This window comes from Mycteria americana, chromosome 4, assembly GCF_035582795.1.
Source record: "Mycteria americana isolate JAX WOST 10 ecotype Jacksonville Zoo and Gardens chromosome 4, USCA_MyAme_1.0, whole genome shotgun sequence".
In the NCBI taxonomy this organism is placed as follows: domain Eukaryota; kingdom Metazoa; phylum Chordata; class Aves; order Ciconiiformes; family Ciconiidae; genus Mycteria; species Mycteria americana.
In genome coordinates this window covers 30,656,638-30,678,048 of record NC_134368.1, presented here as the reverse complement: position 1 = coordinate 30,678,048, position 21,411 = coordinate 30,656,638, and the positions used below count along the sequence as shown (strand labels likewise).

The window sequence follows — 21,411 nt, the reverse complement described above, 5'->3', positions numbered from 1 at the left end:
AATACAATAAAAATTAGAAAGGTTTTGGATGACTTGCTCATATTTGTTCTCACTTCTTTATGATTGAGAGTGCTGTGCTAGGTCATGATCCAGCATCTGATTGTACTTACCGACTTCCCTGTTTGAATTAGGCTACACACAACTCTGTATTGATAGTAAGTGACACACTGTGCTGTAAACTGTATATAATCAGGTGACTGGGTGCTATCTACTGTAAAAAAAATACACTCCTTTCAACTTGGTCATTACTATTTCTAGGTGAACACCGAACTTACAGTATCAATATGATACTTTGGGTTTTTACCTTTGTACCTAGCAGAAATAGAGGTAGCCAAGAATAAAAACACATCATTTCTGCTGACCAAGATCAGCAGCAGAGTACAAGGAAAGAGACAATGTCTTCCGAAACAACCCAACAGGAAAGTCAGACATCTCCTCTAAAGCAAACTGGATGGGTAAGCTGGGTTTCCTCCCTTTTATTTTGATGCTATTGCTAGTGAATAACTGGGATTTTGCATTGGTCACTCATATTGAAGAGAGAAGCAGATGTCTGTTAGCGTAAGCATATAAATGAAGAGAAGAAAGGGCTATGTGTTATTCTTCCTGATTCACTACACTCAGAGGGCTAGGAGCTTTTGAGTTTTAAGATCGTGGGCTCTGATTTATGCTATGCTAGTTAAACTAGTTATGAACTGGCAGAGCCCTAGGGTCTCAGTACTAGTCCAGTATAACTTGTCCCCATCAAGTTGTGCATGTGCATGTGTATGTATTCAGACGGGGAGAAGGGAACAGTACTGCACAAGAACCTGCCCTCCAGCTGTACGGTAGATGAGCATTCCCCTTTGCTGGAGAAATCGGTTACCCACGAGGGTTCAAGATTTACCATTTCATGCTATAAACATGTAATTAACCACAAGGAATTTCAATGCGGTATGACCTTGTTGCTAACCAGTTACTGCCAGAGAGCAGCAAAAGTGGGCTGATCTGCAATGGAAGGTGGCCTGGGAGCCATGAGTGACAGCAAGGCCGGCAGGGGTTGTGACCTCAGGGACAAGGAGCACAGTCCCATAGTATCCCAAAAAGAGGAGCAGAGCAGATCCAGTGACATTAACTGGGGTCAGCCAACAGTTGGTCCAGTCATTGCCAGGCAAGTCCACAGGAATAAGGCAAGTCTGATAGTAAGCCAGGACATCGAGTTAGCAAGGCAAGGTAGGGATCATCATGGTAAAAGGCCAGGTAGAGGCGTACCTACAACACAGTTAAGGTGAGGGCCTGAGCTTACATGCAGCTCCTGAGCTGAGGGGCAGAGGCCCTGGGCAAAGCTTCTTGCAGCTTTCTCCCAGCTTTGCTGTTTTCCCAGCAGTCTAATTCAGTGTTACACAACTATGCCATATTAAAGCAGACTTTGAGCCCAAGCAGCTAAACCCCTGGCAGGGTGTGTGTGCGGACAGAAAGGTTGCAAAGCCTGTTGGTGGACTTAGGGCCCTGACACTCATTTCGTTATCTTTCATTCAGCCTGTTTGGATTTTATTGTATTTGCTGTGACCTTGCTGTGAAACCAGTTTGGAGTGGTTCTCTAGGGTCTGGAGTGGAGTCAATTCTCTACTGTTTACCCAAGCAGCACTACCATTAACTTTAGTGTGAGCAGTGCTTGAAGAAGGACTGAGATATTAATTAGCTAAAATGTGAAATGTGTGGCTGCGGCCAATAAGTGCATTTCATTATTATGGTTACAAAATCATGGATCAGTCGCGCATAAAATGAGGTAGAATCCAGTAATAGACTAATGTGCTCTTTTTCCCAAGGCACTGTTTGTTCTATGAAGTCTGGTTTTGCTTTCAAGAATAGGTATGTTTGTAGAGGTTGTGGTTTTACAGAAAAATGTTAAAATTTCAACTAATTTTAACTTAATGATGACTCCTCCTTTCCCCCAGCTTTTATTGCTGAGCATGACATCATATGGTATGGAATATTCTTTGGGTCAGTTGGGCTCAGCTGTCCCAGCTGTGACCCCTCCCAGCTTCTTGTGCACCCCCAGCCTACTCGCTGGTGGGGTGTTGTGAGAAGCAGAAAAGGCCTTGACTCTGCGTAAGCACTGCTCAGCAATACTGAAAACATCCCTGTGTTATCAACACTGGTTTGGTCACAAATCCAAAATGCAGCACCATACCAGGTACTATGAAGAAAATAAACTCTTTGCCAGCCAAAACCAGTACACCCGTGTATTTTAGATGTCCAATAATGACACTACAAGTGCTAACACTGATAACCAAGTAATCTCTTAAAGAAAGAAAAATAATGTACTTATATCCACATGTCAATACCCTGGATAGTAGAATGCAAGAGAGAATACTGACACTTTTTTCTCACAATCAAAATGGAAAACAGAAGAGCTAGCATTAGCCTAAAAGAAGCCTGTTGGCAAGCTAATTATTACGAAGGTGAAGCCAGTATGGATGAGTTCAGTTAATGCTATGAATGTATTTAAACTGCTCGGAGAGAAAGTTAGCCTAGTTAGGGGAATCTGACAAAGTTTATGTTGACCCTCTTCTGAATACTTGCGAAATCTACTCTTATTGAATTTAAATTGACTTCTGTACAGGGCAGAACTTCATTTTTAGAAACTACCACTCTGCCTTTATTTCCTGTGATTTCTTTCCCAGAAAGCTGATGCAGCTCATAAGACTGAAATGGCTAACAGAAATAAAGCAATATACTTCTGGGGAGAGCAGCAGCTGAGCTATTTTAGGAAAGGATAGGCCAACAGGATGAGTGGTTTTAACTTTAAAACCTATGTAGTTCTTTCTGTTTCTGTATTGGGTATCAAGTATTTCATCACACTGCTAACAATAGAACAAGGAGTTTTGCGTCTTTGGTTCGTTTTTGCATTGTATTTTATTTGTTTTTTAAATAATTTGTTGTCTTTAATTGATTTATTTTTTTCTTCCTGTGAGATTAAATTCAGTAAGCTAACCCAGGTTTATCCTTTCACCCAAAGTTCTATTGTCCCATCTTACAAATTCACAGTGCTGGAAAAATTGCAAGGATCTGTGAAGAATGCAAAAAGGAAAGTTTCTGGTGCAGAGGTGAGTGATCCAAACTTGTTCTTATCACACTGAGAATAACTGCTTGATGTAGTTATGCAAAACTGGCTGCAAAATGCCATGCCGTTTATTGTAATACATTGGGTTTTGTTGGAATATTATTGTGGGTTAACTCTGTCACCTTATTTTACATTAAGCAATATGTTATTATAGGGTTAACTGAATTATTTGCATAATTATTGTAGGTAAAGGTGGTTGAATTAAGCTCTTGTTTAATATGAACTTACTTTAACAATCATAGAGTTGGTTCTATTCTTGAAGTCTCTTATTAAAACAGCCTTAGGAGTGTTTTACTTTATTACATACTTATTCTTGCCTTTGAATGAAAGGCAGGCATGACTATGTGTCTTGGGCTTGTGAAACTCTTTAGGTGTTAGGACATGTAAAAGATGAGTTACTCAGTGTTTTATTGCCTTTTAAGTCCACCATGTCAGTTTGTATCGAAATTATACATTTTCTGAAAGGAGAAGATTGAAAAGGGTTTCAGCATTTAATAGGAGCTCCTGCCATTACTAGTGTTGCAGTACTGAGAGGAGATACTCAGATTATGGAAGCTATTATTTAATAAATATATATAATGCATTAGCTCCAGATGCTACAGCATGCCTGATGCCTGCACTGTGTGAACACATGCTTGCTTTGAAGAGATAGTAATCTGAATGAGCAGATGTAATAGGTGATTAAGGCAGTATGCAAAGTTAATGCTTGGAAGATGAGTAATGTGTTTAACATTATAAACATATAAGACATTTCATATATAAAACATTTAACATATAAAAGAGTAATGTATTTAACAAATAGGTAACAAATTTTGGCTGATACCAGATACACTACTCCTTTTTATTTTTACAGCTCTTCCTTTGTCTCTTGGGAGCATGCTCATCACCCAGGGGCTAGTCTCAAAAGGTAAATATAAAAAATACATGGTGGTCCTAAGTTATGAAGTTGAGACTCTGGAATTACTACTGAAATGCAAGTTTCCCTAATGCCTGCTGTTTTTCAAGATCAATATTCCTCTCACTCATCACCATCATTGTTATAGTGATTTGATCATTATGTATGCATTGCCACAGTCATTCTTTTGAAAGAACATGAACTGAAAAGAGAATTCATTAATTCAAAGACTGGTGACTAGATTCTGTCACCATGATCACATGTATTTGAGTAGAGTCTTCACTGGGGCTGCTTGTAGGGCAGAGCATCGTACAACCTGAGCAGGGGCATCAGATTTGGGTACTGTAGCTCTAACTGTTGGTTTATTTGAAAAATGCTGGCAATGTTTTTACAGTGACCATGTATCAATATGAGTACAGCTTTGGTGCAAAGGGACAAGGAATACTGCCAAAGTGAGGAGACAGAGAGCTTTTTATAGAGATGGCTTGCGATCTGCAATCTAACACAAAAGAGAATTGTATTCCGTTTATGTGGTGAATGAGCCTGGTTCTACATATTGCACCTTGAGTTTCCCTTCTGGGGGGTCTTGACTAGTAATAAGGTTGACGTTAGCGTTTTGGGTAAAGAGTGAAGGGCATCCACCCTGAAGACTGCTAAAATGGGTGTATCCCACAGGAGTAAATAAGATAGTCCTTCAGCCTGCATCAGCAGCTGTTTACAGCAAGGGCAGGTAGGAGAAGAGAAGAATCACAGGGCCTGAAGCAAGAAGCAGAAGAGAATCCAGGGTCTATAAGGGATGGGCGGTGGGAGACAGCAAATGGAGGAGGTGGAAATGGCTTAGCCTTTTCTCACTGTGTGTGGTTGCAAGACCCTTGTTTTGTTCCAGCCACTGCTACCATGTTTCCTCCTCATCACATTCTTTTTTTTTTTTTTTTACTAAAATGATCAGGAGGACTACAGTAGAAAACCTAAAAGCTGTGCTGTATGACAAGAAGCTAATGTGGGTTCCCTGTTGCATCCTTGACCTGTGAGCTTGTAGGCAGACGGGGAAGGAAGGAGCAAGGGAGCGTGTGCAAGGGAAGGCAAAGGTTTACACATTTGAAAAGGGGTGAGCAGTGATAGGGAGGGCACTGGGGTTGTCTCAGTAGCTAACATGCCACCCTCTGGCACCAGGTACTCTGCTCAGTTTCTCTCCATTGTACTTGGACACTTCTTATCAGCTGTGAAATAACAAATGCCCATATTAAATAATCATTACTGTGCGTCAACAGTTGGAAGAGGGGGGGCTGTTCAGAAACAAACAACAATTTTGTTCCTCCCTCCCCTGAAAGACCCAATTTAAAATTGCATAGATGCCAGTGGGCGAAGGCCCTTGCACTTAGCATAGACTGAATGCTCCTCTGTCTAAACACTCCTCTCTGATGACTGCGTGCAGTACACTGGCTCTAGAAGAAGCTGGAGCTTCTGAGTCTGAATGCATGTAACAGTGCAAACACTGTTCGCTTCCTTTCCCTTTGCCATGGCAATCTCACTGTGTGGAGCCTTCCTCCACAGTATGGCACTCCTCTGCCAGACACATACACTTGCAGAGGCATAATGGTTCCACCTCCTGGTGTTAACTGGGGGGAGGTGGATTTTAGTAGGAAAAGCTAATCTTTTGGTTTTCATGTTCAGCATGCTGTATTTTCCTCATAAAGGCCAAAATGTACAATCTCTCCTCTGCAGAGGAGGAGGCTCTAGGTATCTGTGGTACAGTTTAACACAAGTTTAATAATAGCCACAGAAAACTACTGAAGAACAATTTGGGCCTGCTTCTCACAGCACAAGGAGCTGGACCCTGAGTAAGAGATTTCAGTTCGCTATTATATTTGCAAGGTTGGTTTGTGCTGAAACATAAGCCACTGTCTCCTCCTCCGGCAGTGCTGCAGGTGTCACCAGTGGCAGCCATGCTGCTACTGCTTTCATGTTGATTTGCGCTCCGAACCACTGCCTGAAGTGAATCCTGCAAAGTCCAGATTTTCTTCCTCCTATGACTCTAGGACTGCACCAAAACAGATGCACTAAGAACCCATGGAATGGAAAGTGCTCTGCTGTTCCTAAAGCTGAGTTAGTGGACTTACAAGGTTTTTGTACAGTCTTCACCTTCAGAAATGCAAAAGCTTGTAGGAAAAATAGTCTTTGGGTTTGAGTGCTGGTGAGTTCCTCAAATGAGTAAGTTTTCTGACTTTTCCTTTTATTGTAGGCATTTTCTCAGCAAGCCCAAGATTTGGTGCATTACCTAAGATGGCAAGTAAGTTCTACCCAATTCTGAAAGAAAAAGAAAGGTTATTTACAGGCAATCTGCAGACCTTAGATGCATCTCTCTGAATCTCTTTTCAAACTCTTCCTTTTTTGGAATTTATGAGATTTTACTGCAGTGCTTTAGGAAATCAGAATTCTGCTGTGTTTAAAAATAAATGTTTGAAATAAGGTTCTTTTAATGTAAACATTTTCAGTAGCAGCTTATATTTACTTAATATATCCTCTCAAACTGGTAAAAACTCCAACCTCACCTTCATTTTATAAATAATGTTAGCCTCATTGAGCAGCCATGCTTAGCAGATCACACAGCTTATGGTATCAAGGGGCCATCATAGTATATATAAAATAGTATGTTCCTTTTCATATGTTCATTTGATTTATCTTAACTGTCTAGTTCATGCCCACATTGATAAAGAAAACAAATAAAAGCACAGAAACCGTACAGTAAGGTGGCTCTTAAATGGCAAGAAATTAAGTTGATTCCCTCTTCAGCAGAAATTCAACAGAAAATTGAGGATGTTGAAGTAATATTTTTATTCTGACTCTGTAATGAGTGAAAGCCCCAGTGTGATAGTATGGCAGGCTGATGTTCTAGCTTCTTAGAAGCCCTAAGAAGATTAAGTGATAAAATTACGATTATCAGAAATACCATGGTGTGCATTCAAGGGCAAGAGAAATCAGTGCTGACACTGTGATTTAATTTCATTGTGGGCTTTCTCTATAATCTGTTCCTCTGAATCTGAAATCTTGTAATTCCAGGTGAATATGATAGCCTTTTCCTGTCTGTGTTGTTTTGGATCAGTTGCTCTGTGTCTCACGATAGGTTTTGAGAAGCCATGCTACATACAATTCATCGTATGATTAAAATAGAGCCAATTGCAGACTCTTGATTTAAACTTTTGTATTAACAATGTTTTGTTATCTGTCTTTATAGTTGCTGGTGTCTTAGGTTTGCCATTGGAAAGGTGTCATACATAGGAGAATGCCAAAAAAAGTTCCAGAAAATTGGTATTGTACTGTTTGGTCCACAACAAAAAAAGTTTGTGCTTATTTAAATCATTAATCCTAGATCAAAATAGTCTTTACAATAGTAAAAATAATATGCATCATTGACCTGATCAGGTCATGAGGTACTACTCTTATATTCTTAGGCTATATATGTCAGTACTAGAGACTACTAAATATTCTTCTGAAAATGCAAATTAAACTCAGTGTAATACCTGTTATTAGGAAATCCATTATTTAAATGAAATTATCTTACTTTTAAGTGTGATGGAACAACACGGTTACTAGTTCTCTTTTCATCTAGTGTTGTGCCTCTGTCTCATGATCTTCTATGATATCACTTGGCCCTTTGAGTCCTCCTTTGTACCATACATCCAGCCAAATACACTGCAGATTTTTTTACACTGTCCTCATATTTTAACAACAATTTCAATCTCAACCCACATTCCAACCTCCTTCTCTGTGGTTTTGCCCAACCTCATACTGTCATGCCAAACCATGAAGAGCACAAACTGCATGGGTATTTTTTCCACCTTGCAACTCTAAACCATATGATAGATCTCAATGGTTGCCTCCTGTCACCTCCATGTTTTAGTCGTCGTTTTCTAAACTTCATATAAAGTACTCTTTCCCATCAAATCACACGCTGACTTCCTTCCAGGCTCCTCCTTCAACTGCCAGTACTACTTTTCATTCCTAGTATGGCTTCTCATATGCACACATATTCACATACCTTTCATATTCACACACAAAATGCATTTCCAAAAATCCTACCCACAGAATCATTCTCCTGTGGCTTTCCACGTCTTTCCCCCAGACCAATGTGAGCTTTTATGCCTATGAAAATGCCTGACTGATAATGGGAAGCTGCTTTATTGTTTGTACATCTCTCCACTTCCATTCTTCCCCCACATAACAAAGCTATTGCTTTCCTCACATGGTGTTACACAAAGTGGCTATTTGTTGCTCTTTTGTATCATACACTTTGCTCCTAACTTTGTTTGCTTATTATTGATAGGTACAATGGCAAGGACTGTCTTGTCCTGCTTACAAAATCCTATTATATTTTGGTGATTGCTGGAAATGGTAGTTAAGAATAATAATTAATGGGGTTTTACTGGTTGAGACATTTAGATGTCATCTTTTGCAGTTTATGTCCTATAAAGCAGTTACAACAATTGGAGAACATAAGCAAGAGATTACTTCTTCAAGAACATTTGCCAGCATGCTATATGGTTGTATTAGAAGAAATCCAGCAAAACTCTTGAATGCTTTATCTGCTTCAATATTGTAGGCATTGTCATTATACTTGTAAAGAATGTGAAGCAAAATTAGGATCAAATGAGAAAGAAGGTTCAGTTCCTTCAATCTTAGTCCCAGGTAGGCAACCTTGACATTTCAAATAAATTTTCATTTTATTTTCCATGTTGAGCGGTATTCTTGTTTGAAACCTTTGAACGATATAGTGAAAATAATGGATTTTAATCATGGATTAAAATCTGAGCATTATTCAAGGAAATTATCTATGCTTTGTAATTAAATTTATTTCTTCATTTTTACCTTACATACCTTTCATGCTAATTTTAAATCCCTCCATTTCAGAGGAATTTCTGCTTTAGCAGTAGCAGAGTATTGTTTATTCACCTAATTGGAATTACTTTGGATTGACTACTTGTGTGAAAACAAATATAACTCCTTTCATTTTCCAATTTTTTTACTTAGGAATCAAATAATTATGGGTAATGTTGATACTAAAAAATACATAGAAATACTGAGAATCTAAAAGCAGATACAGTTGGGGGTGGGTTGTTTTTTTTTTCATCCAGTACTATGGTTTGGCCACAGCCTTAGTGAGGGTAGTGTAAGGGCGGTGCTAGAGCACCAACATGCTGGAGCTGGGGAGACGGCCCATGTGATGTTTTCACCCCAGAAAGGGCAAAGCTCCCTTTGTGAAAAAGGAGAGTTTACAGGGGAAGGCAGGGAAGTATTTAAAAGCACTTTCACTCTTGGTCTATGAAAAACAGGCCAGCAGCTGTGCTTTTTAAAAGCATTTTCACACATTCTGCTTGTGGTAAGCTGTGGCCTACATTTCTCACAGGCAGGAGAATGTGTGAAAGTGTTTGCAAATAGCTTGGCTGCCTGCAAGAGAGGAGGGCAGAGGGCCTGTTTGAAATCCTGCCATGTGAGTTTGTTATGGCTCTAGCTGTAGCTTGGAACAAAAGCCTGATGCAGAAATTGTTGGATTGAGTCTCTTTGGCACGTATTATGTAGGAATTTAGACAAGGATATTGATAATGGTCCCTTTCTTGCTCTGAAGTGCATGGCTGCAGACAATCACTTGTAGGAGGAGTATCCTAGCAGAACCTGTTTACTTACCCAGAAGAGAGACTTTGATGGATTTTTACTATGCAACAATACGTTATGTCAGTAAGGATTGTCCTGAAAGAAGCCATTAGAATAAATTCCTGGTTTTAATCAACTTTGCCACTGCTTGAGCATTTTATATCAAGACCTGCAAGCGCTCAGCCACTAGCAGAAAATGCACTTTGGCTTAGGCTCACCTAAAAGAGTTGCTCCCAAAATGGGAAGTGCTAAAATGCAGTGCCAGCTGTAGAGATCATGAAGCACTGTGGCCCTCCAGATCAGCTTGCCGCTCTAGATGAGTATCAAATCCACAAGGAAAGGGGAAAAAAAAAATCAGGCCTTTCTGAGGGGTAACTTGCTAGTGCCAGCACGAAGGAGGGAGCAAACCAGACTTAGATAACTGTGAACGAATGACACCCTAAATCCATTAGCAGTTGTGAGCTTAATTAAGCCCTTGTGTTACTGTGCTGATTAAGTGCTTTTGAAGATTTTATCTTAAATAAATATTTGCTTATATAGGCCAGTATCCTCACCTATTTCAAATAAGGACCCCAAAGCATATTTAATTGAGGATGGTCACTTACTAGCAATTACCTGTGTAGTGGAATCAAATGTTGATAGTGGGATTTACTTCCATTGTCTGTCAGAGCTGGAGCTTGCTGAACCTTAAATCCATTTTCTTTTTCATCTTTTTCTATTTTTCAGCCTTCCTCTGTGAGCTGGCAATATTTTTTCTGGTATGTAAGTACCAATTAGCTTTTAAATAAATTCCAAATTGTCTCAAATACTAAGGAGTCTTGCAGCTGTATCAAGGGAAGAACGCAGGATGCCACAGGCCCCTCTGTTTGTTTTCCTCCTGCAATGGGTCCTGGAGTTTCTGCTGTGGAACCTGTTCCCTGTTCCAGCTCACATGTTCATCAAAGACCTTGATAACTGCACTTTTTACCAGCCACTTAGGTCTTTTTGTTTGTTTTTTCAAAGGGCTAGAAAGCTTAGTCAGAAACATAGTCTGAAAACAAATGTAAGACAAGTGTATTCCTTTCAAATTTTAATTGCTGGAAGGAAAAAGTCACTATATTTAGGCCAGCGTGATATTTTGAATTTGCCAGAAATCAGTTTTGATGGACAGGTTTTAGAAACTTAGAAAAATAAATACTGTAAGCATTGTGTTGTTTTCTGTATTGTTAAACAGTGAAAATAATAACCTCATAACCTCTTTTATGTTTGAATAAAAATTCTTAATTTAGCATGCTATGCTCTAAAAATGTACAGACGCCCTACTGAGCGCATCTCACCGCTATCTATGCTAAGTGTACATCACAAGCTCTGGCATTGCCTAGGAGGACCACCCAGATGAAATTATACTCATGCTGATGAGTCCAAAGGTAATGTCTTTAATCCTCAGGGACTTTGCAGAGTTCTCGGAGAAGTCACCAAGAAGCTGCACATTTCACATCGAAAACAAGGTGCCACTCAGCTAAATAACTGGTCCTTTCATTCCATTTACAGATGTGGTGAAGATGATAAAAATCTCATGGATCAGCTTTTTCTTTCAAGGCTTTACTCTGTAGAGAAGAAATAATGTCTTTGGTTTGGTGTAAATCGGCTTATTTAAAGTAGTTGCTTAATGTTACATAGTTCTATTCATAGTAAATACCAGTTTCTTGTAATGCACTTTTTGGTTTTTCCTCTTCTCTCTCTTCTCAGCATGTTTTGGTTTATTTTCCTCCCTTCAGTGCAATTTAGCTTTTAGTGCCAAAAAATTAAATTTCTCTATTGTACTTAGATGCTGGCAATACTTTGTGTAGCGAGCAAAATGGCATACGCTGGAATGTTTGTCTTCTATGTCAAAAGGAAAGAGTGCAAGGATTTTTAAATTATTTTGCACTGTTAAGCAGCTGTTCAGTCTCTGAGCTGACTCCTTGTTTACGGACTGTTTTAAAAGTGCTAAACTAGAAGTTCATTAGGGTATTGTCACACTGCAGTTACTGTGCTGAACCAACTTCTAATAGGCCGGTTTTACATAAAAGTCCACTTTGCCAGGGATATCAAAAGCGTGCGCCACATTCATAATGAACAGGAAGATACAATATTTTGGAACAATTTATGGTCTGCACGCAATCCAAGGCTCGTAGAGAAAAAAATAGATGGCACATGCTCTCTACGAACAGCATGACACGCAAACTTCCGTGAAATATCTCGGGAAATTAAAAGCAGACACTTCCCCTAAACACAGCAATGGTGTTCACATGGAAATCAAATGTACAGCTACTGAAAAGTTTGGGCTTCACTTTCAGTTGATGAAGCCTGTCTTCTGTGGTTTTGTTTGTTTGTTTGCTTTTATACTATGCCTATGGTTAGTACCCCTCTTTTGAAGCAGCTTCTTCAGGCATCTTCACCTGGGCACAAAGAGATTCTGCAAGCAGGATGTATAGAATGTAAAAGTATAAAGTAAGGACTAATTGGTCACTACACACAAAAGACATTCCAGATTTAACAAGCTATTAGGCTAAATACTCACCACCCTGATAAGGCATGTGGAGGGTCTTTCCTAGCCAGGCAGGAGGAGAAGGGTTAGACTAACTAGCCTCCCTGGGCTTTTTTCCTTTATGATTTTATACCTTTCCAAGTCGGTGTTTGCCCTCTTGAATTCTTGAGATACTAAGAACCCCTGTTTCAACAGGGGCTTTAATTTTATGCTTTTTACCTTTCTACAGACTTTTTCCACAGCTCTTTCTCGGCAGTCTGAGTCAAGGGTACACAGCTGTGCTGTATCAGAGCTGATGCTTGGTGCACAGGCAGGTAAGCCTTGGGGAGCCTTCAACAGGGGCTACAGGGAGAGAGGGTTACACAACCACAGAGAAGTCAACCTCCTTTGTGAAAATAATGTCATTATCACAGGTGTACTGTGATAGCCAGCAAAACTTGTACGGTGACATGTCTCAGCTACTTTCTCTTCATCTGACATCTGCTGTCAAGATAACAGCAACAAACTGCACCAAGGTTAGTCATGCCTGTGTTATCTGAGGCAAGCTATTACTTCCATGTGATGCCGAGGAGATTGATGCATGTGACAGAGGACCTTTCATGTCAGGCTCTGAGGTTGTTCTTGTGGTCAGTGTTACCCCCTGGGGTTACAACTTAGTTACTTAACTTTGCTTTAAGTGTAATTTTGTTCAGGCTTCCTTTCACTTTGGTGTAATAAATGTACTGTTATATAAAAATTGTCGCCTTTTTTTCTAAATTTATTTCCATACTTTGCAAGAGGCAATACTCTGATTAGCTAATTGTGTGGATCTAAGTTCATGGGTTACTATGATACTGTTATGAAAAAAAGGCTGCTTGTGAATCTAAGCTGTATTAGCACTAAATTTGTGCATATCAAAGGAAAAATGAGCACAGCTTATGGGCAACCTGTTCTTTAGGAGGTCTTTAAAAGCATTTTTCTGTACTTCAGAGGATTTATGGCCAAATAATTATTTAAGCCTGTCAGGTGTCAGGCTCCACATAATACTCCTTGATCTGAGAAAAAAACTTGTTTTGGCAAGGTTGTTATTTAATTCTGTTAAAATACAATTTCTCCTGCTTTGCTCGACCAACAATCTTGTTAAGTGTGCAGCTGAGCTACAAGCCTTTATAATGAGGTAGTAATGATGTTGTAATACTTCTTAAATATAACTTAAAAATTTTAAAATAATGTAGAATTTAAGTTAACTGACTCTCCCAAAAGCACCAGCTACAAAAGCACGAGGAAGACTCACAACACATTCTGTACCATGTTACTTGATTCGATAAAATTGGAGCCAACTGGCTTTCATTGTGCTATGACTTACAGGTGTGTTGGAACTTTCCTGGTGGATGGATGTGTGTTCTAGGGGGGGAATCAGACAGATGCTGGATATTTTAGCACTGGATGGTTTACAGGACCTACTTAAACTTTTAAGCTTCTCAAGATTTGACAAAGAAATATGACAAAGTGCCTTGTAGTTCACAGGAGGAGTTCTATAAGAAAGCAGGTGTTGGGGTGTTAGTAGCGTGCTGCATGATGTAGAAAGGAACATTTAAATGCATACTGATTATTTTACATGATTACTTTATGCAAAGGGGAGACAGGAAGAGCTGGACAAAACCTCATGTGCTCTCACGGCCAGGCCCTCATGATTTTTCTACTTGGGAAGATAAGCTCCTGATGATTAACAGAGAGTGCTCTAAGAACTGTAAGGCAGTACAGCCATTTTATAGTAATTATGCACAATTTAATGAGCTAATCTATGTCGACTGTTACTATCATGCATTCCATACAAGTCGGTTAAAGAATTTGTTTTTAATTGAAGCAGAAGTTGAATATATTGAATTTAGGGGTGACATTAAAAAAACAGGGAAAGATTTGAGGTAATCAGTTGCTTCCGTAATCTTTATTTCAGTCTGGAATTAGAGGGGAAGAGATCTCCAGGAGGAAGAATAGTTGACCTTACAAAGGATCGAGCATTGTTTATATAGTGCTAAACTTTTTTTAGTATTTTTTTGTACTAATAATAGGATATACATTCCCTTTTGGCAGGAAGATGTGACAAAAAGGCTAAAAAAATCCAATGAACATACATAACTTCCTATTAATCATTTGTATCTGGAAAGTAGAGCTTACTTTCTTCACCCAGAGATGAGGGAGTTTAACTGTGTGCTGAGGCATATCACAGCTTAGTTGAAGTCCACATACTTGCTAAAATCAAGAAACAAAATACATCCTTCAGCTGTAATGCATGCAAAGTGAGTAGCTTTGTGTAAGCCTCAATCCACTTTATGAAATTATGAATAGAAAAAGGGTCAGAGTAGAGGAGGAAAGCTATAATGACATTAACTTCAAACAACTGCAATAGATTCCTTGTCTTTGGGGACTTTCCTATTAGCTATTTGAAATTATTTTACAAATACTGTATTCAAACCAAATTAAAAAAAAAAAAAAGGTTGTGTTTTAGAAGAGCAAGCAACTGTAGGTTGAAAACAAAGCACATTCCTGTTTAAATCCTGACTTAGTAGTTGGACTTTAGGCAAGCCAACTGGTCTGTAATTCTCTCTTAAAACTGGGAATGAAGGGGAGATGAAAGCTCACTATCCAAGTTTTTATAAATCTCTATCAAAAATAAGATTTGGGCTTATATTATTACATTTTGAGAGGAGAATGAGAGAACAGGGCACGCTGTGCAACCACAGCTAATGGGAGGGGAGGGCTCTGGGGCGGGCTGGTGAGAAGCGAGCAACCTCTGGGGCAGGAGTTACAACAGGAGCATGCTGGACCAGGCCAAGACAGGGCAGCTAGCTCGGGCACCACGCTGGTGCCTCTGACAGCAATGCTAATTTGGGAGCAGCAGCTTCTTCCTCATGACTATTTCTACCAGTGAAAGAGCTGCTGGTAATTTGTCCCACTCACCCAACTCGTTTTTGGCATCATGCACAGGAGCTCCATTTAAGAGCACCAAAAAAAGGGATCCAACTTCTGACATCAGCATTGCAGTAGTTCCACATCTTGGAAATCCTAAGCCACTTGTACTTACAGACTTAGCTTTTATAAAGTGTACTGTTTTCCCAAGCATGTGCTTCATTTGAAGGATCACCTCTAAAATAGGCGGCTTTGTAAGGTCCTAAAGTACCGTAAGTATACCTATGACATATTATGAAGAACCATTACAGCTTTCACAGCAGGATGTTATGCCTTACAAATAAATTGGTTTTTTGAAAGAGGGGACTCGGGAACAAAGGGATCTACTCCATGCTGTGCACATGCTTTGGTGTGGAATGGTTTTTTCCTTTTTTTTTTTTTTTTTTTTTTTTTTAAGAAGTCTCTCAAGAAAATGAGGTTCTCTAGAAATAAATGAGAGAGTTCTCAAGGCCAGTTTAAAACCTAGAAGGCTTGAGAGGGCTTCTGGGGATGTGCCAGGGGGCATCTGGTCAACATTTTAGTAGATAATCTGATAAAGGAAAACATGACTAAGTTTCTTGATGAAAAAATGATAGAAGAGCTAGGAAAAAATCTCAATACTGAGAGACTGAGTAATAAGCTTCATTGTCATGGGGAAAAATACTAACTGCATCACACGGTTTTAAATTACTCTGACATTCTCAGTACAGAGATCTGAGAGTCATTTTGCATAGTTTTGCATAGTCGCAAGACATAAGATCAGTGGTCTATGACAGCCAAAAGGCAACTAGAACATTAACAATTCCTAGGAAAAAATTGCTACAGAGCAATTCTATGGCTCGACCGCATCTTGAATATTGCGGTGCCTCCCCGTCCATCTCAAAAGGACACAATAGAGCTGAGACAGAAAAAGGTGGGGGAGATGAGAGGTACAAAATGGTTTCTTCACAAGAGATTAAGGAACTCACTTTCCAGGTTGAGAACAACTCAAGATGAAGAATATGATATCTGTAACAGTGTGAAAGATGCATAGGGAACGAGTAATTGCTGTTTTTTGTAAAATTACAACCAGTCGGCAGTCGGTTAAATCAGATTGAAAACAAACAGAAAAGAAGCACTTCTTTATACAGCATGATTCCATTGTGGATCTTCTTGCCACAGGATATGCTGGAAACAAATAAAATGGCTCCAGAAAGTACCATCCACGCAGAGACTTGGTGGCTGTTAAACATCTGGCATGATCCACATGCAACCTTTGTCTCAGGAAGCTCCTCAGCTCTGAGGAGAGAAGGACAGGAGGGCATACCGGTGAGGGATTTCTGTCTAGAAGGATCATTAGCTGACGTGGGAGACAGGGTGACCATTATGGTGATTCTAATATTCTTATAGCTGTTCAAAAACCAGGTTAAGAGCCTTGCCATATGAAATAAAACCCAGGTAGCTAATATCTAGGAGCAGAGACTGAAACATCTTCATGTGCAGAGAGCACAAGATTTAAGATTCCTGAGAAAACATACCTTTAAATCATTTTAATTACAATATAGTGCTTTTGTCTGCTGATGAAGCATAAAAAAAATAGGGAGGTGGGAATGGAGGTTTTTCCCGTTGCCTATAACATACAGATTGTTTGAGAGCCATGGCACTTCCAAAGCAGATGCTAGAATCTTGCATTAAAAAACCCACTTAGCTGAACTTTTAAGTGTTACTTCTGACATGTGCACGTTTTGAGCATTCAGCAGCAATGCTATATGTTGGTTAGGCACAGCAGCAAGCTCAGGTATTTCAGAGCAAGAAACAGCTTTAAAGCTTCCTCCCAGAGGCATATTTTAAACCTACCGTTCACTCACTCCAGCTGTAGGCTAAGGTCTGCAATGACTGAACTGCACATGCCCAAGGTTACTTCCTGCCATATCATACTTCAAAATACAAATCTGAAACCTTTCCCAGCAGCAAATGCTTGCCATTTAATCACTCCCATTCTCCCGATTAGCTCCATGGATCCAGTAGATCATAATAATCTCGGGAGCCGCTTCCGGCCGTCGCCAGACACACAGCCTGCCCTTGTCTCGGCAGGGGTTTCACACCACGCTGCTGAGCAGCTGGCAGCTCTGGCGGGCGGCCGCCGGTCAGACAGCTGCTCTGCCGCCCCGGCCTTCTCCCCTTGTGCGCTCTCCTCTGCTTCTCCCCGCGCGGGCCAAAGGGGCTCCTTCTTGGTCACTTGTTGCTCCCCCAGCACGGTGCGTGACTTGCGTCTACAATGCAGCCTTCAAAGCCGGTTGACAGCTGCACGTTATCTAGCATGTATGGGGTGAGAGGAAAAATGAATGCAGTCCTTCATAAAATCTAAGGGGACCCTAAAAACCACACTTAGCTCTTCAACACAAGCACATAGCCATATACACTGGTTGCAGGAAACTGTACCGGCAGAAATGTTTTCTACTTGGCATGGCTTATTTAAAAGATGATTTAGACATTGTTAATAATCCATCATTGATTAGGCATCAGCTACTGCAACCAAATTCACCCTTTCCTGTGTCAGTTACAGTGTTTTAAAATGCTAGTTATCCTCAGATAGTTAAGATTGCAATTATATCTAAACTACAGAATTAAGCCAAACAAAATTATTTATTTTGGCATTATATTTATACAGAACCTAATTTTAGCTTAATTAAAAAAAAAATCTAATGCATGAGAAATGTGCTTCTACTCTGGATTAGAGAGAGTAGAAAAGAATGTATAGCATTCCATGTAAGGAATGAACTGAGATTTTTTTATTTGAGAAGCTGTTCATGCCAAGATTGCATATCCTGAAAATAGAGGCCTACATCATCACAGAGCAACTGGAAAAACAACAAGACAAAGGTTATACACTATGGATTTTTAATCCTGAATGATTTACTTGGAGTTCTGGCAAAGGAAATCTATCAAACTTCATTTCTCTTTCATCTTAAGATTTTGTCTCATTTCAAGGATAAGTGAAAGTTGTGTTTGATTGAATATCCTTTGTATCAGATGCCTGTGCAATGCCTTTAGCATACATCCTTTTTTGTTTACTGCAGTGTCACGTTATGGAAGTAGCTCATAGAAGACTCTTGCTTTTTAGTTTTGCAAAGCTATGCTTCTGCTAAACAGGAGACATTATGGCTGTATGTTGAAACTATGTATTACTGTGTATTATCGTGTATCTTAAAATCTCAGGAAATTTCGACTTTTTCAATAAAAAAAAACAGTAAACAAGTGGTAAGTATTAAAACAGCAATATATAAGTAGCATAGTAACTGGTATTCATTAGCATTAAAGAGTACAAACAAATGTTTTAAATCATGGCCATTAATGTTTTGATTCCTTAAGAATTATGTTTTAATTTATCTGAAGTAAATACATACAAAGTATGTCCCCACGGGACTGTCATCTCCTCTCCAGCAGCTCTCAGTCACTGTTAGATCCAAGAATCCATTTACCTTTTGTCACATCTTATAACCTGAAGTTATGCATTATATGCATATAATTATTGCTACATTGCTTTACTTCAGTTAAATAAAAATGCTGGTTGTTTTACCTTCCTCATTTGGAAAGAACAATTCATGTGATGGCCATATGAACTGGAAATCTGTGCCTTGGCCAAGGTTGTTCATGTCTAAGACTCCCTGGGATTCTTTGGTTCAGGGTTCTAATGCAGCTACTCAAAGATGCCTCAAACTTTTGTCTGGTGCTAGTGGTTTCTGTCCAGTTCTTACATTAGCAAAGAAAATACCTGACATATAAACTCAAGGCATATCTGTGTCCAAACCTGCATTGGCTTAGCTGAACTAGTGCAAACCCATATGAACAGAACCAAGGCAAGGGCCTGAAATAGTTACGAGATGCAAATTGGCCCATTTATTGCCTTGAGATTAAAATCCAAACACGATTTGTTGATTTATACAACCAACTTAACAGGTGACCAAACTGCAAAAAGTAAAGGAATATTTATAGTGCTATTGTCTCCCTTAAGAGATTCCAGAGATAACTTATTCTGGTTGCAAGTCAGAAGGACTGGGTGGCAAGCAAAGCCTTACTATGAAAGGTTTGATGTAGGTATGACAGCCGAGGAGCTGAGCTGGATGTGCATCCTGCAGTGGGCACAGGTTGAACGAGTTCCTCCCAAAGGGCTACCATGTGAAAAGTCCAGCACGGGGAAAACAAACAGGTCTTTTAGCTTCCAACAAATAGTGGAGAAGCCAGGATTTCTTCTTGCATCTCAAGGAGGCAAGAAATTGGTGGGTTCAGTTTGGCACAGTACATACAATTTCCCCAGGCTTCCACAAATCTGCTTAACTTTCATTAAGCCAATCAAAGGTTTCATTGACGCTTTTCTCTTTAACATAGGCGTGTTCCCAACAACCTTACTAGGAACAAACTCCTGGGAAGGTCAGGTTGTGTACTTACTTGGGACTCTAAGCATGCCTGCTAATTTGGGGAAAGACAAAAACATTCAGGACCAGGACCTTCAGTAGAGCTTTACCAGCTGTTAAAGAGCTGAGGCACATTTTCACAACCCTCTCTCTGTGTTCATGCATGTTAGTAACAACTAACTTGAGACAAATGCTACTAGCTCCTTTAAACCGGCCATGCAACTCCTTATTTTTAAGAGTTTTAAGAAATTGTGAAAGCAATTACTTTAAAGCTTTTTTAGAAATGTTCATAGTGAAGCATTCAGAGTCATTTCCTGGTGTTTGATTTCAGGTATAATTTTTTTATGTAGTTAAAATTTATTTTGCAGAATAAAATAAAATTTACTTAGCTTTGCAATAAATATAGGTTAATTCGCACTTATTAATGCACATATAGGTATGATGGCCCATAGGACAACTTCAAGTCTTTTTGAATACCACCGTCTTTGTGGTTAGGTCAGATTGTAAGCATACCCAACTGGAAATACGAATGCTAACATTTGCAAAGTGAAATTCTTACTGTGATTTTTGAAGAGAAGTGAGGGACCTATATTCCAGGAAGACAGTTGGCCTGGTTAATGAATTAAGAAAAATACGGTGTGCATTAGCTGGAAATACATGTAAACATAAAACAAGAGGGTCTGTCACACCTTTCTTTCTTTCTTTCTTCACACATTCACCATTCTTACTAGTTCTTTATATCTAGTCACATCGTTTTCAGGGACAATAACCCTGCCATCAGCTCTAAGACGCTCAGATGCAGTTAAAAATCCCCGAAAGTCACCTAAGTGCAGTATGAGCAAGCTGCTCATAGGCAACTGGGGAGCTGCCATGAAATCACGAGACTGGAAAAGAACCACTCTGAAAGAAGGTGGTGATAATGGAAGGTGTGGAGGAAAAGGGAAGGATGAAGACTGAACTCCCATGGCTATTTAGTGAATCAGGGGGTCAACACAGACATTGCTACAGCAAACGGAACGTGACCCAACTTAGACAAGATACCTGTTTTCAATACCCTATCCGATTAACAGCTACGATTGTAAACTCTCCTGTATTTAATACTTACTAAGTACGTGATGGAAAGCCAAAGAATTTTAAATTGTTTGATGGTAAAACCCAATTTGTTCCCAAGTACAAAAAAAAGTATATCCTCTGAGAGGTATCAACTAGATGCAACAGAATGAAAACATTATATTAAATTTAGAAGTCTTATGTATACACAATGTTACCTTAGGCAGAGACATTAAACCTTTAAAACAACATTATTTATATATGATATATGCCTTTTATTTTCTCCTCTAAGAAAGGAAAAAAAATTCTAATACAGTTTTCTATAAAATGCTGTGTTTGCCCACCTAAAACATTAATTTGAGGCAAAACACTTTGAAGGAAGTCTCATTTTCATATCGCGGGCTTCTGATAATCATATGAACTGTAGATAATCACATTAACTGCTACTTATCAGTTACCAGCATGCAAAATGAGCATTCTCCAAACATTACAGTTTGCGAGAGCTAGGTCTGAAATAGGCGTTACCTTTTCAGCACTTAAATTGCATAGGGTTAAATACTCTGCCCTCTGTGTCCGTTCTGTACTAGCTGGTCCCCAGCCAGTATTCTGTCAGGAAGACGAACACACAAATAACCAGAAGCACACAGTAAGACCAAATACGTACAGCAGGACATACACAACAATCAGTACCGACAGTACCCATTCAAGTGTGCAGCGCAGCAAATGCCCTGAGACTGAGACCCGGAGAAGGGCCAGGAACAGGAGTACAAGGCCTTCAACCCGACCCAGGACTCCAGTGTATTATTAAATACTTGACGACACATAAGTAAGTTTACTGGCACAACAGTAACTTTTGCAGTGAATGTCGAGAAATAGAGGGAGT

At 39.5% G+C, this 21,411-nt stretch overlaps 1 protein-coding gene across 1 annotated transcript; it reads left to right on the top strand.

Annotated features, from left to right (window-relative positions):
* The first annotated feature begins 395 nt into the window (after positions 1-395).
* On the top strand, positions 396-20,435 carry OCIAD2 (OCIA domain containing 2). The gene is given in 8 exon segments (XM_075500489.1): positions 396-455; positions 2,999-3,086; positions 3,957-4,010; positions 6,241-6,288; positions 7,234-7,245; positions 7,248-7,338; positions 8,599-8,684; positions 20,239-20,435. Coding segments are annotated over 8 exon segments (636 nt in total).
* The last annotated feature ends 976 nt before the right edge of the window (positions 20,436-21,411 follow it).